Here is a 15,246-nt window from a genome sequence, read left to right as displayed (position 1 = left end):
ACCTGTCTGAGGGCTGGAGCCAGCTGGGGCTTGCCCGGTGAATTTCACTTCTTGATATGAGCTGCCTGTGATAAAGCTGACAAAATGTGCAAGTAGTTATAGCTGGACTTTATGTTTAAGTAGGAATAAGGTTTTGATAGTACATGATCATTGAAAGACAATGTGAATTCTGACAGCTTCATTTTCAAGATTAATGGCAGTTGACTGCTGTGCAGCCATCCACAGCCACTGCCTGAGCCCTTTGACTGTTTAGACATGGCCCCTGCCCAAGCCCTCCTAGCCTGTGCCACAGCTTTCATTTGTGTGTGTGCAAATTAAAACAAAGACCAGGTGGTTGAAGATAAACAACTGGAATAGGACGTTTATGGAAATATAACTATAAAAGGAACATGCACAGTGGCCAAAATGAATAATATATGATAATAAATAAAATACAACTAAAATAAAAATCACAGAGACTCTTTTATATCCTTCCATGGGAATTGAGAAATAATGTTGAAAGTCTTCTCGGCCAGGCGCGGTGGCTCACGCCTGTAATCCCAGCACTTTGGGATGCCGACGCGGGCAGATCACGAGGTCAGGAGATCGAGACCATCCTGGCTAACACGGTGAAACCCCGTCTCTACTAAAAATACAAAAAATTAGCCGGGCGTGGTGGCGGGCGCCTGTAGTCCCAGCTAGCTATTCGGGAGGCTGAGGCAGGAGAATGGCATGAACTGGGGAGGTGGAGCTCGCAGTGAGCCGAGACGGCGCCACTGCACTCCAGCCTGGGAGACAGAGTGAGAATCCAAATCAAAAAAAAAAAAAAAAAAAAGAAAAGAAAAGAAAAGAAAATCTTCTCAAGCTCTAGTTTTCTTTGCTTAAGCCCTACAAATTAAAGTTTGGCCATAAGAATTTTTTCTTTCTTCAATGAAACAAGGTCCATAATTCAAAGAATATAGTCTTGTGCAATGATGATAATAATCTTTGGTTATTATATCCAAGCATTCTGGATTCCATAAATAAGAAACTAATATGCCTACTGATGCTAGGCTCAATGGATAGGAGGTGGGGAATTCATGCCTGTATATTCCCCTTTTCCTCCGCTCCCTCCTTTTCCTCTACTTCCTCCTCCTCCTCCTCCAGTTTTTACAGGTGTAAGATTTGGATACTGAGACATAAGATAAAACCAGAACCACCAGATTAACAGAGCTTCAAAATGGAGTTTTCCAGAGCCATGGAATATAAATTTACACTTAGAAATAAACGAGATTTTCTCTACAAATAAGCAAAGTTAGAAATATTTGTGCCTTAAGATTTATTTGATAAATTATGCTGTGTTTAGGCTATTATCAATACAATTAGCTTGTATACTCTAAGAACATAGTACTGTGATTTGGATTAAAAAAGCCTTGGTCTAGGCCGGGTGTGTTGCCTCACGCCTATAATCCCAGCACTTTGTGAGGCCGAAGCGGGTGGATCACCTGAGGTAAGGAGTTCGAGACCAGCCTGGCCAACATGGTGAAACCCCGTCTCTACTAAAAATACAAAAATTAGCCAGGTGTGGTGGTGCGTGGCCTGTAATCCCAGCTACTCTGGAGGCTGAGGCACGAGAATCGCTTGGACCCGTAAGGCGGAGGTTTTTGTGAGCCGAGATTGCGCCACTGCACTCCAGCTTGGGTGACAGGGCAAGACTCCTTCTCAAAAAGAAAAAAAAAAAAGCCACGGTCTGGTAAAATCACCTTGAATTTCAGATGTCACCATATTTCCATACGTGGTTATTCCATGTATGGAAAACCGGTGTGTGGGTGTAAAGTAAATATATCCACATTCCTGGGGTTGGCTGTTTGATTTCATGGTTTAGAGTGTTACTTTAGGGGTCAGGTTGCCTGGAAAAGGGTGGCTTGATTATTTCATTGCTGTGTTACTTTAGAAAGGGACTTAACTACTCTGAGCTTTTGTAAAAATGGGAATAACAATAATATCTATCTCAAAGAATTGTTTGGAGGACTTGATATAATACGTGTAAACTTCAAGTATGAAGTCTGTACATAGTAAGCATTCAGAAAATACTACTGATGGTAATGACAATGAAGATTATGATCTTTGAGCTGGTCATACTTTCACTCATGTTGAGTGGAGTCATATGATATAAGTGAAAGATATGATTTGCTTTTCTCAATGGGACAACAGCTGTGTGTTTGCACGTGGTTTGTGGAAGACCTAATCTTAGAGGGAGGGCAAGCGTTGACAGTCTGGGCCCATGGAGTGTTGACATTGGTGATAATGACCCTGCCAAGCAGCTTGGAATATTCCAGTCTAATTCATGGGCTAAAGTATATCTTGAGTCCCTTCCTCTCTCCTTCAAACTTCTTTATTCTATGGTTTTTATGATAAAGAGGGGTGGGGGTTGATTTCTCTCCCAAAGTTGTGAACCCTTTGAGAGGATGCAGAGAAAGGATATATGTTATCCCCTTGTCAGAAAACTATTACTATCTGCCATAGCTCATGACTTTAGAGGGAGTTTGCCCCCAGAAGATTAGAAAATTGATCTTGCAGCTTCAGTAAACATGTAAGTAAACATGGCAAGATTGGACTTAAGATAATCTTTCTTTTTTTGTGTGCATTTGGGGCTTTAAGATATAAAGGTAAGAAATTTGAAAACCCAAGTTCCTATTCTAATTTATCCACCAGCTTGGGTAAGTCTTTTTAGTGCTTTTAACTATATTTGCTTAAATTTATAAAATGATTTGAGATAGTTAATTTTAAAAATTTTGTTTGCAGAACTTTCTGTTGATTGATATGTTTATTATTTAAACAGTGATGCATTGGTAAACCAGTTTTCCAGGAAAAAAAAAAAAGCTCTGATATGTAACATTGGCCAATTTCCACAGTGTAAATACTCCCACCACAGCTGATTTCAAGCTGCTGACGTGGTACACTGAACGTGACTTTGGGAATTGAGCCTGTAATGAGCTGACAGTTGAGCAAGCATGAGCTGACTCCCTTACACCGCTGTAAACATTTAAACATTCACATTTGGGTGTTTGATAAAACATATACATTTGACCTCAGAGTTACCAGATTTTAAAAAGCAGCATTCTTGATTTCAATAGCATTGTTATCTGTCAAATTTCATAGTGGTTATTGCATATTCTGCCTTTGTTTGATTTTATGCAAATTGATAATTATTTTCAGAGAAATACTTCTGAAGATAGTATGATTATTAGTGTCCCCCATAAGGTTATTTTTTGTATTAATTTTACTGGCCTAAGGGATACATAACATAAATTTACTATTTTAATCATTTTAAAGTGTATAGTTCAGTGGCATGAACTACATTCACAACTTTGTGCCACTAAGGTTTTTAAAATATACTGCTTTTTTTAGTTCACAAAACAAAATGTATACTCATTACAAACATTTTGAAAATAAACAAAATATAAAGAAGAAAAATATCATCTGTAATCCTCAACCACCAGAGATAATCACAATGAACACTTTATCATCATCAAAATTATGTTTTGCTCTAAAGGATTATCAAAATCATTTGGTAATTCTGAAAGTATATCCAATATCCACTAAATACAGTCATTATTTTCAAGAGGCCTTACCCTTCAAAGTGAGAAACAGACACATCTTCTCTGTTCCCTCCCACAGCTGGAGCACCAGGGGCCAGAGTAGTGGAAACAGAATCAAAGACATGTTTGGAGAATTCTGTGAAACAGATCTCAGAAAGATTTGTTTGGGAATGAACATACCACTGGCCAAGATGTTTCTGAGATTAGTCTAGAAACTAGACTATATAGAGGATATAGAGGGTGAGGTTTTAGAGCCAATAGGAGCCTTAGAATGCATGTACTTAAAATACTTCCTGTTATAGATCTATCACTAGTGGGGATAGGTCACTTGAATAGTTGGTGGCAGAGCTAGGGCTGCCTCCTGATTCATGTTCCACTCCTGACCTGGTAATCTAGATCCTCTTCACATCATGCTGCTTTGTAGAATCCCTCCCTGTTGTGACTCTTGAGAGAATGAAAACGTACCAGCAACAGCCCATCTGTGTTAAATATTGTCTTTGTACAGGACAAGAGCGGGAAGCGATCCTACAACCTACACTTTCATTTTCCACTGCTATTGTGTGAAGTAATTAGATAGATATTTACTCTGAGGCATTAGCTGTGTTAGGTTCCATCATTAATTATAATATTTCAAAATTTCCACAGTTTTCTGAATTTCAAGAATTTCCTCCCCATAGTTTGCAATTAGATCCAGACTCAGTACATACTTTGTTTAAAAAATGCAGACTCTTTCTGTTTGTATTCTTACTGTGCTACTTAATAGCTGGGGAATTTGAAAATCTCTATATTTTAGTCTCCCAATCTGTAAAATGGGAATAATAGTACCTGCCAAATAGGTTTGTTAAAAAAGTACATTAGCTAGTATTTGTAAAGACTTTAAATATTGCCTTGAACATAATAAGGATTTAGCAAATTTTATGTTTATTTTGAGCAATATTTATAATAAAATCATAAGGTCTTATTTAAAGTAACTATCATTTTAGAGTTTTTTTTTTAAAGCCTTATTAAGATATAATTTACATAATACAAAGTTCACTTGTTCAAAGTGTATAATTCAGTGGCTTTAGTACATTTACAGAATTGTGCAACCATCACCACCATCTAATTTTAGAACATTTTCATGACTCAAAAGAAACCTTGTACCCAAGAGCAGTCCCTCCCCATCCTCCCTATTTTCCTCTTCCACTCTGCCCTAAGCAACCACCAACCTACTAATTTACTTTCTCTCTTTAGAGATGAGACATTCACATCTCATCTGTATATATAGAAAAAGTACCTATTCTGGACATTTCATATATAGATGGGATCATACTATCTGTGATCTTTTGTGACTGTTTTCTTTCACCTACAATGTTTTCAAAGTTCATCTCATTTTGTGACCAAAAATATTCTATTGTATGGATATACCACATTGTATTTATCCATTATTTAGTTGATGGAAACTTGGATTGTTTCTACTTTTTGGCTATTAAAAATAATACTATTATGGATATTTATATACAAGTTTTTAGGCAAACACATGTTTTCAATTCCCTTGATTGTATATCTAGGAATGAAATTGCTATATTTAACTTTTTGAGGAACTGACAAACTTTTTTCCAAAATGGTCATAACATTTTACATTTCTGACCAGCAGTGGATGAGAGTTCCAGTTTCTCACATGCTTGCCAACACTTCTTTTTTTTTTGTTTTTGATACAGCCATTCGAGTGGGTATGAAGTGGTGTTGCATTGTGGTCTTGATTTGCATTTTCCTAACGACTAATGATGCTGAGCATCTTTGCATGTCCTTATTGGCCATTTGTGTATTCTCTTTGGAGAAAAATCCATTCAAATCCTTTGCCCCGTTTTAAAATTGGGTTATTTGTCTTTTTATTATTGACTCGTATGCTTTATATATTGTGGCTACAAGTTCCTTAAAATATATGATTTGTAAATATTTTCTATCATTTCATAGGATGTCTCTGCACTTTCTTCATGGTGTCCTTTGAAGCACCAAAGAAAGTTTTCCATTTTGGTAGAGTCCAATTTATCAATTTTCTCTTTTATCACTTGCGATTTTGCTGTTGGGCCTAAGAAATAATTGCCCAACCCAATGATTATTTACTCATATGTTTATTAAGATTTTTATAGTTTTAGCTCTTATATAAGGTCTATGATCTACTTAGAGTTAATATTTGTGTATGTTGTAAGGTAGGGGTCCAACTTCATTCTTTAGAATATTGTCCTGGCACTATTGTTGAAAAGGCTATTCTTTTCCCATTGGATTATCTTGCCCATTTTGTTGAAAATTAATTAACCATAAATGTTAGTGTTTATTTCTTGGTAACTATTTTAAACAATATACATAGAAACGTATTCAGAATTAATGAATTTGATTATCTCTCTTCCTTTTGAAGATCTTGTGTTTTTATTCTTTTTTATGTATGTCTACATAAGTCCAAGGCCAGGACTTTTGGTACTTTTCCTTAATTCTTCCTGATAATCCTGAAATCATAATTTTCTAGGTAGTTGTTTACTTCACCTGTTTGTAATAATGGCAATAACAAAGAACACTAATAATGATGATTGTCAACAAAATCTTAAGTCATTTAGAAAGCATGAAATTAAAGACAGGTAAAGTGAAAGGCTCATATACTATTATATAATAGTTTATATCTATGTTGCTGTTGATTATACATATTTCTTCAATTTAGCATTCATCCTGCAATTTTTTAAAACAGTGAAGTGTAGCAAGGCCAGGCCAAATTCAGAAGAGGTGACTGAAATGGTGCTGCCCCATCAAAAAATCGTTTGATCTTCAGAACTGAGCTCATAGGATCTTTTAACATGTAAGTCAGGTCATAAACATGCAATTTATAGCTGAAGAAATGCATGTGGCTAATAACAAATGAAAAAATATTCTCCACTAGTAATAAAAAACAAAGGAGGAGACCCAACTGGGTAACAAACTGGAAAGGAGTTTTTGAAAGGTCACCACATTTTGGGTGATGGTGGTAGGCTTAACACGCTTGTGTGCAATGCTGGGAATGCTTCTGGGAGGTAGGTATTACACTGATTTTGCAGAGGAAGAACTGAGGCTCAGAGTGCCTATTGAACTGGTCTCATGTCCCACAGTTTGTGACACTCAAACACAGATATAGAGGCTTACCAACTCCTCCACAGCCACAGTGAGCAATTAACCCAGACAGGAAAGACATCATTTTGAGATTTTTGGTAAATTAGAGTTAAAATGGGACCTCTGCCCAAAGCACCTGTGAAAACTCTATAGCGTGAGGTAGGGTTTGGTGACTGGGCTGGGCCATCATGAGAACTGCAGAGCCCTGGGCAGTTTATTTGAGATACCGTGTTTCAGTGTTTCTTGTTAGATTTTCAGAAATGGAAGATGAGGAGCAGAGGGTATTTATTCATTGTGTAATTTCTATATGCCTGGCATTTTACATATAGAAACTTACTCAATCCTCTTAGTAATGCTAGGAAACAGATTTTTTTTTTTTTTTAACCATTTTGGAAATAAAAAAACTGAAACTCAAGAGAAACTGTCTCTTTTCCTAGTCGACACATTCAGTTAAATGGCAGCAGAGTTGGGATTCAAATGCAGGTTCGTAGAATCCAAAGCCCAGTCTGAAAGGAAACTAGAGATCCTAATCTTCCCACCCATTTATATTTTATGTTATGTTTTCAGTTCCCATCGTGCCTCACAGACAGTGTTTGTCTTCACAGTGTTTATGTGTACCCTTCACATGTCTTTCTGAAGACATTCTATTTATTGCCCTAGCTCTGGGCTAAGCCTTACAACCCTCCAATACAATTATTTATTCTTTGAAGATAGGATTATTTGAGGGATTTTAAAGGAATTATAGTCAGAATAATAGAGGAATTTTTAAACAAATTAAATATCTCTACATATACTTGTTATTCTGCTAGCAGTTGTACAAAATTTAAAGTAAAAAACAAAGCAAAACCTAAAAAACCAAAAACCTAACCCATAGTGCCTGCTTACAAATAACTCATAAAACCTAACCCAAACCCAAACCTACCTTTCTAGATTAAAAGGAATCTAAAACCAAAATGTAGAGAGTTGACACGGCAAGTGTGACTTCATGCAAATATCTTATAATCCTAGTTTTCCTGAGCTGAAATGGCAAATACTGAGTTCTCCCAAACACATTGAGTCTTAGATTGCAACTGTATCTTTCAAGCCACTCCTAGCATTTCTCACTGCTGTCTCCACTTGAATTCCCCTTTCAGCTTGAGTGACATGACAAACCTCAAACTTCCAGTTTTATGCAATACACCTATAAGCAAAATGTACTTGTATCAGGGGTTTCTGAGGACATTACAGTATGTGGGATAATTCTTACTTTTGCTCAAGACCCAGATGATAAACAAGGAAAACTCCCCCAGTGGGCAATCAAAGACGTTCTCCATGTGGAGACACTGTCCTTAAGATACCAAAAAGACCTTTTAAACCACAGAAGCCACACTCCACTCCCAAATGATTTTGCCAGGTCTGAGACCTGTCACTTACAGTTTCAGGTCTGGACCCACTGGCTTCACTTCTCTCCCATGGAACATACTCTTCCAGGGCATGAGCTGCGCTTGGAATGTTTGCTGAATGCTCCTTTTTGCTTGTAGGACTTGCTGTCTCTTTGTCATCTTCTAGAGGCCAGGTGATCTTCAAGAAACTCTGGGGAATGTCAGGAAGGAACTTTGTATTTACACCAGACCTGCCCAGCCACAGCTCTTCGAGCCAGTTGGCCTGCTCTTCGCTCACAAGTGCTATCTCAGAAGTTTTCTCTTTCAGAGTCTGCTCAGAGGGATGGGACCAGCCGCACTTGAAACCCACATGTGTGAGAAAGCAAATGACCACAGAAACATTCAATGTGACCTTTAAGATAATGTTACGTCTTTGCCTTAAGAGCTTCATCTTATCTTGATGTTGACTTGGAGTCACATCACTGACCCTTTACTCATGATGACGTATGTCTTTCCCCAATCCTGATGTCTTTCTTCACTGTAGAAGACAGTGATTGTGTGTTACCTCAAAGGCTCCACCATAATTCACCCCAAATGGTCCTCAGTTGTCCTACAAGTTCATGCCTATTCATTACATAAATTAAACAAATGTAACACAACTTTGATATTCATTATTGAACGGCATGATCAATGTCTTATCACCCGTGTCTCACGTGCATTCTGTAATCGGAATATATATTTCTCTTTAGAATATGTTTTGTGTCATACTCATCATGATTCTTTTCTCACTGTGGGGACTCAATGAATATTTACTGATGATAAACCTGTCATGCTGGAAAGCAAATTCACAGAGAAGCCGAACTTTCTCGAACTTCCTTCTTTTTAGCTGTTCTACCATGTCACTAATGCAGACAGTAAAGTTGCTCATCAATTAGAAGAATAATGAAATGGCATTAAAGTTTTTCTTTCTTTTTTTTCACTCTGTATCAAACAAAAATCTGATTGGCTGAACTCAAATAATTAAATAGTTTTAGGTACTTAATTCACTTTAATCTAAGACCATTGCAAAACAAAGTGTACATTTGGAGATGATTTATTTGCATAGGATATACTAAGATAAAGATTTACAAATGAGAAAGAAGAGTACAATTTGCTTGAGTTCAAAACTAGGTAACAGAACAAGAGAGATCTATGCAAGAGATTATTTCGAATGCAAACAACTTATATTCTCTATCCTTTCCTTTCCTTCCTTTTTTTTTTCTTTGAGACGGAGTCCTGTTCTGTCACCTAGCTGGAGTGCAGTGGCACAATCTCGGCTCACTGCAACCTCTGCCTCAGCCTTCCGAGTAGCTGAAATTACAGGCATGGACCACCACACCTGGCTAATTTTTGTATTTTTAGTAGAGATGGGGTTTTGCCATGTTGGCCAGTCTGGTCTCGAACTCCTGACCTCAAGAAATCCACCCACCTCAGCCTCCCAAAGTGTTGGGATTACAGGTGTGAACCACTGCGCCCAGCCCCTTTCCTATCCTTTCAATTAAAATTTGCCCTTAGGTTGTGGTAGATTGAATGCATTGATAATCCCAGCTACATTAATGGCCTCTATATATCCATAGCCTTTGCCTTATAGCTCTGTAATTTCTGCCCACTCTAACTTGGGCTGGTCTTGTTACTTGCTTTGGCTAATAAAATGTGGCAGAAGTGATGCTGTGACAGTTCTGAGTCTAGAGCTCAAGAAGTTTCGTGGGTTTCTACTCCTTTCCTGTGGTCACTATGACTACACGACTGAATTAGAGGCATCCTCCACATGAGACCACATGGCACAGAGCTGAGTCATTCTGGCTGTCGTAGACCACCCAGCTCCCCAGTGACCTGCCAAGTCCCCACAGACACAGTAGTGAGCCCAGCCAACATCTAACTGATCTAGATCAGCAGAACTACCTGAACACCTGTAGACTCATAAAAAATAATTAATTGTTTCCAACTCAGGTTTTGAGATGGATTTCTACACAGCAGTAGCTAACTGCTTCAGATCCTACATTCATATCACTAATGCAGTAAGATGATAATAGCTCCAGGGGCAATTACGTTTTAACTGTTGCCAACCACTTGAGCTAAATGAGGGAAATTTTGAGAGGGTCTTCAGGTTCAGTAGGTCATCAGGAGGAACTTAGGCAATACAGTGGATCTTCCTGGGATCAAAGCCTGATATGCTTTAGAGGTCTGCTATCATGAGACTAGGAAAGGTAGCTTTAGGGTAGGGTAGATGACATCTATTAAAGATCTAGAAATTGTATTTGTTAGTCCTCCAAACTGTTGCTACTACAATCCCACTTCATCTCCCACTTCCCCTTCTGTACTTCCACTTCCCTCCGTGGTCACCAGGCAAAGTTTAGGGTAGTACTCACCACCCAACTCTTCTCAGGTCTATGGGAAGCCCTTCTTCTCCCCATTCTAATGGCTGCACTCTAGGTTTTTTCATTGAAGGGGTAATACACCTTTAATGTGAGACAAACCTGGCTTCCAATCTTGCCTTTTGCCTAACATGTTAAGGGCCCTTGAACATGCTAAGGGCTTACTGCCTGTGTAATCCAGTTTTCTTCTCTGTGAAATGGTGATGAGAAAAGGCACTTGGCAAAGCTCTGTTTTTTCTCTTTCCTGCTTAACTCTACAAAGATACTTTCTGCTGATTTAGAAACTGCATTATAGGTCAAAGGTTAAGCAAATATTAACTTCCATTTTACTGCCTTTCTTAATAACAGGCAGACAAATGAAAGTTCAGAGATTTTACCTCAGGTGAATGGATCCAAGGTCACACATATTATTGGAGATGAGGCCATAAATACGGTAACAGTTTGATTACTCAGTTTGTGCTTTTTTTTTTTTTCAAAAAAAAGGAAAATCTCTACCTCTTACTCCATATTATGAATATGTAACAAAGTCATTCTTACGTAGGCAACTCTTCATAAACCACAGGGGTTCTATTTCAGACAGAGGCACTTGGCTGCTTTCTCTAGGCATCTTATCTACCTGAAAGCCCTGTATAGACGCCTCATAAACTCAGCTTTTAGGAAAAGAGCTGAAGTAGGCTACTCAGAGGGAAAGGCTGTTGGAAAGTTGGGGTAATGTTAGTAATAATAAGCGACATCATAGTGATGGAATATTCTAGAAAAAAGAGCTCCAAATTTGGTGTCAGAACACTTTACTAGCGGTGGAACTTTACTCAAGTTACCCTATCTCCCTTGGCTTCAGTTTTCTCTTACGTAAAATGGGGGCTTGGGGTAAATCAATGCTTTCCTAAATTGTGGTCTGTGGACAATTTCTCTAGCTTGTGTGGAAGTTGGCAAATACGGCACACAATTTTTGTCCTTTAGAGGTCTCTATGAAGGTCTGCATTTAATAAATCTATTCAACTTCATTAACTCAGGCTCAACCAAATAGAAATGGAAAACTTAATATCCTATAGGAAGAATCTCCTTTTGGAAATGCAGAGGCAGATGATTCTTAAGACTTTCTCTAGCTGTAAAGACATCTGAGCCAATAGAGAGATTTTAGTTCTATTGCAATTTACCGCAGAGTCCACTTTTACCAAGGAAGGAAATTGGGGAAAAAAAGGTCATATTTTATTGATTTCCTACTCCGCCAGGCAATCTCTTAGATATTTTACATATTCCTCATTTACTCCTTGCAATAACTGTATGCAGTATTATTATTCTCACTTTACCAATATTGATTTTAACCACATTACTTAAACAAAAATAACCACTGACCCAGCTACTTGGGAGGCTGAGGTGGGAGGATCGCTTGAGCCCAGGAGTTCAAGGCTGCAGTGAGCTATGATCACACCATTGCACTCTAGGCTGGGCACCAGGGTGAGCCCTTTCTCAAATAAATAAATAAACAAGGAAAATCACTGAAGGCTTATTGAGAGAGTAACAATACAACGTCAATATAGAGTTAGTGGGATCAGTCCTAGATACTCTTCTCTATCGACACATTCTCTCAGTGATATTATTCATCCTATAACTTTAAATGCTATTTATATGCTGATGACGTCCAAGTCTTATAATTCCGCTCTTACTTCTCCCTATTAAATAAACATCTCAAACTTACTGTGACCAAAGTAGAATTTTTATTTACAGCTCTCCTCCAGAATTTTTCTTGTCTCATTTTACTGTTCTGATTTGGTTTGGCTGTGTCTCCACCCAAATCTTACATTGAATTGTAATAATCCCCACGTATCAAGGGCAGGGCCAGGTGGAGATAATTGAGTCTTGGGGGTGTTTGACTCATGCCATTCTCGTGGTAGTGAATAAGTTTCACGAGATCTGATGGTTTTATAAATGCGAGTTCCCATGCACACGCTGTCTTGCCTGCCGCCAGGTAAGACTTTACTTTGTTCCTCATTCGCCTTCCACCGTGATTGTGAGGCATCCCCAGCCATGTGGAACTGCGAGTCAATTAAAACTCTTTTCTTTATAAATTACCCAGCTTCAGGTACGTGTTTATTAGCAGTGTAAGGACAGACCATTAAAGGGCTTCCTCATCCACCTGGTTGGTCTAACAGCAATTTAGGTGTTGTTGATTTCTCTCATGCCCTTGTTCCCCACATGCAGTTAATCAACAAATCTTATCAGCTGTGCCTTCAGAACACATCCAGAATTTCACTGCTTCTCTCCACTGGTATTCCTATTACTAGTCCAAGCTGCCATCTCTTATCTAGACTATTGCAGCAGTATTCCAATTGCTCTCTTTCCACTTGTGTCACCTCTACAATCAGGATCCAGGATGATTTTAAAATTTAAAAATATGATTTTAAAATCATTTTAAATTTTAAATTTTAATTTTAAATCATTTTAAATTTTAAATAAAATTTAAAAATTTTATTTTTAAAAACCATGTTACTCTTCCCTTTAAAATCACCTAATTTTCTATTTCACTAAATTGCAACCTCTGGCCATGCTCAGGTCTTTGCCCATATCTCCAGCCTCATTTAGCTCATGCTTCCTTGCATTGGCTTTCTTCGTAATCTGCAATATACCACACTTGTTTCTATCCCTGGATCTTTGCACCTGCTCTGCCCACTGACTATATAGCTTCCTTTCTGGCTCTTCTCGTCATCATTCAATTTCAACTCAAATATCACCTTCTCAGGGAGCCTCCCCTGACTACAGTGTCAAAAATAATCCCGGCTTGTGCAGAAACTATTACACCTCTCTGCTTTATTATGTAAAAGAGTTGTCACTCTATCATTATCTTGCTATTTTTTTCCTCTGTACATTTCTCACAGCTAGAATGCAAATTCATGAGAGCTTATATTTTTTTGCTTTGTTCAACACTGTATCCCTACACCAATGTGTATGACAGTGCCTGGTACATATAGTTGCTCAATAGATATTTGTAGGACTGCTATGGTTTGAATGTGTTCCCTCCAAAATTCAAAGGGTGCCAGTGTGATAACAGGTGAGGCCTTTAAGAGATGATTAGGCCATGAGGGCTTCTCCCTTGTTAGTGGGATTAAGGTCCTTATAAAAGAGGCTTCATAAACCATTTAGTTAGTTTGCCCCTCTTCCTCCTTCCGCGTGAGGATGTGGCCAAAAAACCCACATCAGAAGCCAGCGCCCCAATCTTTCCCAGCCTCGAGAATGGTAAGAAAATACATTTTTTTTTCACGAATTGCCCAGTCTCAGGTACTTTGTTATAGCAGCACAAAGAGACTAAGACAAGGATTAATAAAATGTTATTTGTCTTGCTCGGCTTTCTAGCCATTTCTATTCAATGCACATTTAAAAATAAATATTCATGAGGATAAACACAATACCTTGGAGCAGATTCCAAACACATAAACTCATCAGAAAAACTGAAATGAGATTATCATCTGCACAGGATTTTTTAATGTGCAAAAATCCTGAGGATAAAGAAAGGATAAAACAGTTTAAGAAATTGTCAAATGCTTTCCCATTGAGGCAGTGGTAGCTTAAGAGTAATCTGACATTATTTAATAATATGATTTATTATTTAACTGATATAATGTACCAAATAGTTGTGGTACGTTCTTGAAATCACTGTTTCCGGGAAAGGACAGGGATCAAAACCACAAACGGCTAAATATGGCTTTTAGGAACTGGTCAGACCATTCTTTCTTATCCAATTACTCATTGCCAACGAGGCCACCTCTTACAGTGGATTTTCCTCTTCTAAATATCTGCACTGAGAAAGTAAAAGGCTAAGGGAAGAGTACTCACACAACCTCCTCTCAAGATCCCTTCAGAACGAGCCTGTCTGTTATAACCAAATTCCAAGGAGAAGCTGCTAAACTGATACTGAACAAAATATCTATTTTGGTGTGATGTAACCCTTTCCTAGAAGTTGGGGAGAGGTGGAAGAGAAAGTGGGTAAGAAGGAAAATGAACACACTGTATACTCAAAGGAAAATAGACATTGTACCACAAAGTTCCGTCTTTGAATTCTTGGCACCATCTAGTGGATAATGAATCCTAATTTAGAGACCAGTTATTTTCTTAAATGGTGGTTCTCAAACTTTCTTAGTATGCCTCACAATTGCACAGGACTTGTACAAATACCCCACACCTATACATTGATTTTATAGGTTTGGTGTGAGACTTGGGCATCAGAGTTGTTTTTTAAACAAGCTTCCCAGGTGATTCTGCTTTAACTGATTGTGAAACTCAACTATCTCTTTGGAAGTTAGCCTTTTGTTTGTATGATATTCCCTCTTTCTTTTCCCCTTGTAAAAATATTTATGTGTATATTTTACATTGTAAAATCAAAGTGAATTGTGAGCAACACTATTCTGAAGTTTCTCTAAGAATTAAGTGACATATTCAAGTAAAAATAGGTGAGTGTGAACTTGGGGGTGTAGTGCGATAGCCCCAAACTCATGTTGCAAATCAGTGATCAAATCAACCAATATCCAACTAAATATAACAAATGTCATTTGTAATCTGCCTATTTCAGGTATCATCTTCCAATTGCTCATTATCTGCTATCCACTGATTTTAACAACTTAAACTTTTTAACTTCTCATTTTGAACTCTTACAAGAGCTACTTCATCATTTCATCCAGATCCAACTATAATACAATTAATCAAAATTAGAAAACTAACACTGACACAATACTACTTTATACATAGGCCTTATTCAAAATTTTCAACTGTCTTTCTAGGCTGCAGTCCAACCCAGGGGCC

At 37.9% G+C, this 15,246-nt stretch overlaps 1 protein-coding gene across 5 annotated transcripts in view; it reads right to left on the bottom strand.

The window, feature by feature from the left end:
* GRAMD2B (GRAM domain containing 2B) overlaps positions 1-8,430 on the bottom strand; it is a 130,279-nt gene extending 121,849 nt beyond the window's left edge. The window contains exon 1 of one of the 5 annotated variants that reach the window (XM_054488076.2): positions 8,091-8,430. In XM_054488076.2, coding sequence (XP_054344051.1) covers positions 8,091-8,218 — 128 coding nt within the window. In that variant the 5' untranslated portion in view covers positions 8,219-8,430. The remainder of the gene's footprint in view (positions 1-8,090) is intronic. The other 4 variants (XM_054488068.2, XM_054488073.2, XM_054488072.2 and 1 more) reach the window with 4 other exon arrangements.
* Positions 8,431-15,246: the final 6,816 nt, after the last annotated feature.

Source organism: Pongo pygmaeus, chromosome 4 (assembly GCF_028885625.2).
Source record: "Pongo pygmaeus isolate AG05252 chromosome 4, NHGRI_mPonPyg2-v2.0_pri, whole genome shotgun sequence".
In the NCBI taxonomy this organism is placed as follows: Eukaryota; Metazoa; Chordata; class Mammalia; order Primates; family Hominidae; genus Pongo; species Pongo pygmaeus.
This window is presented reverse-complemented; position numbering and strand designations above follow the sequence as displayed.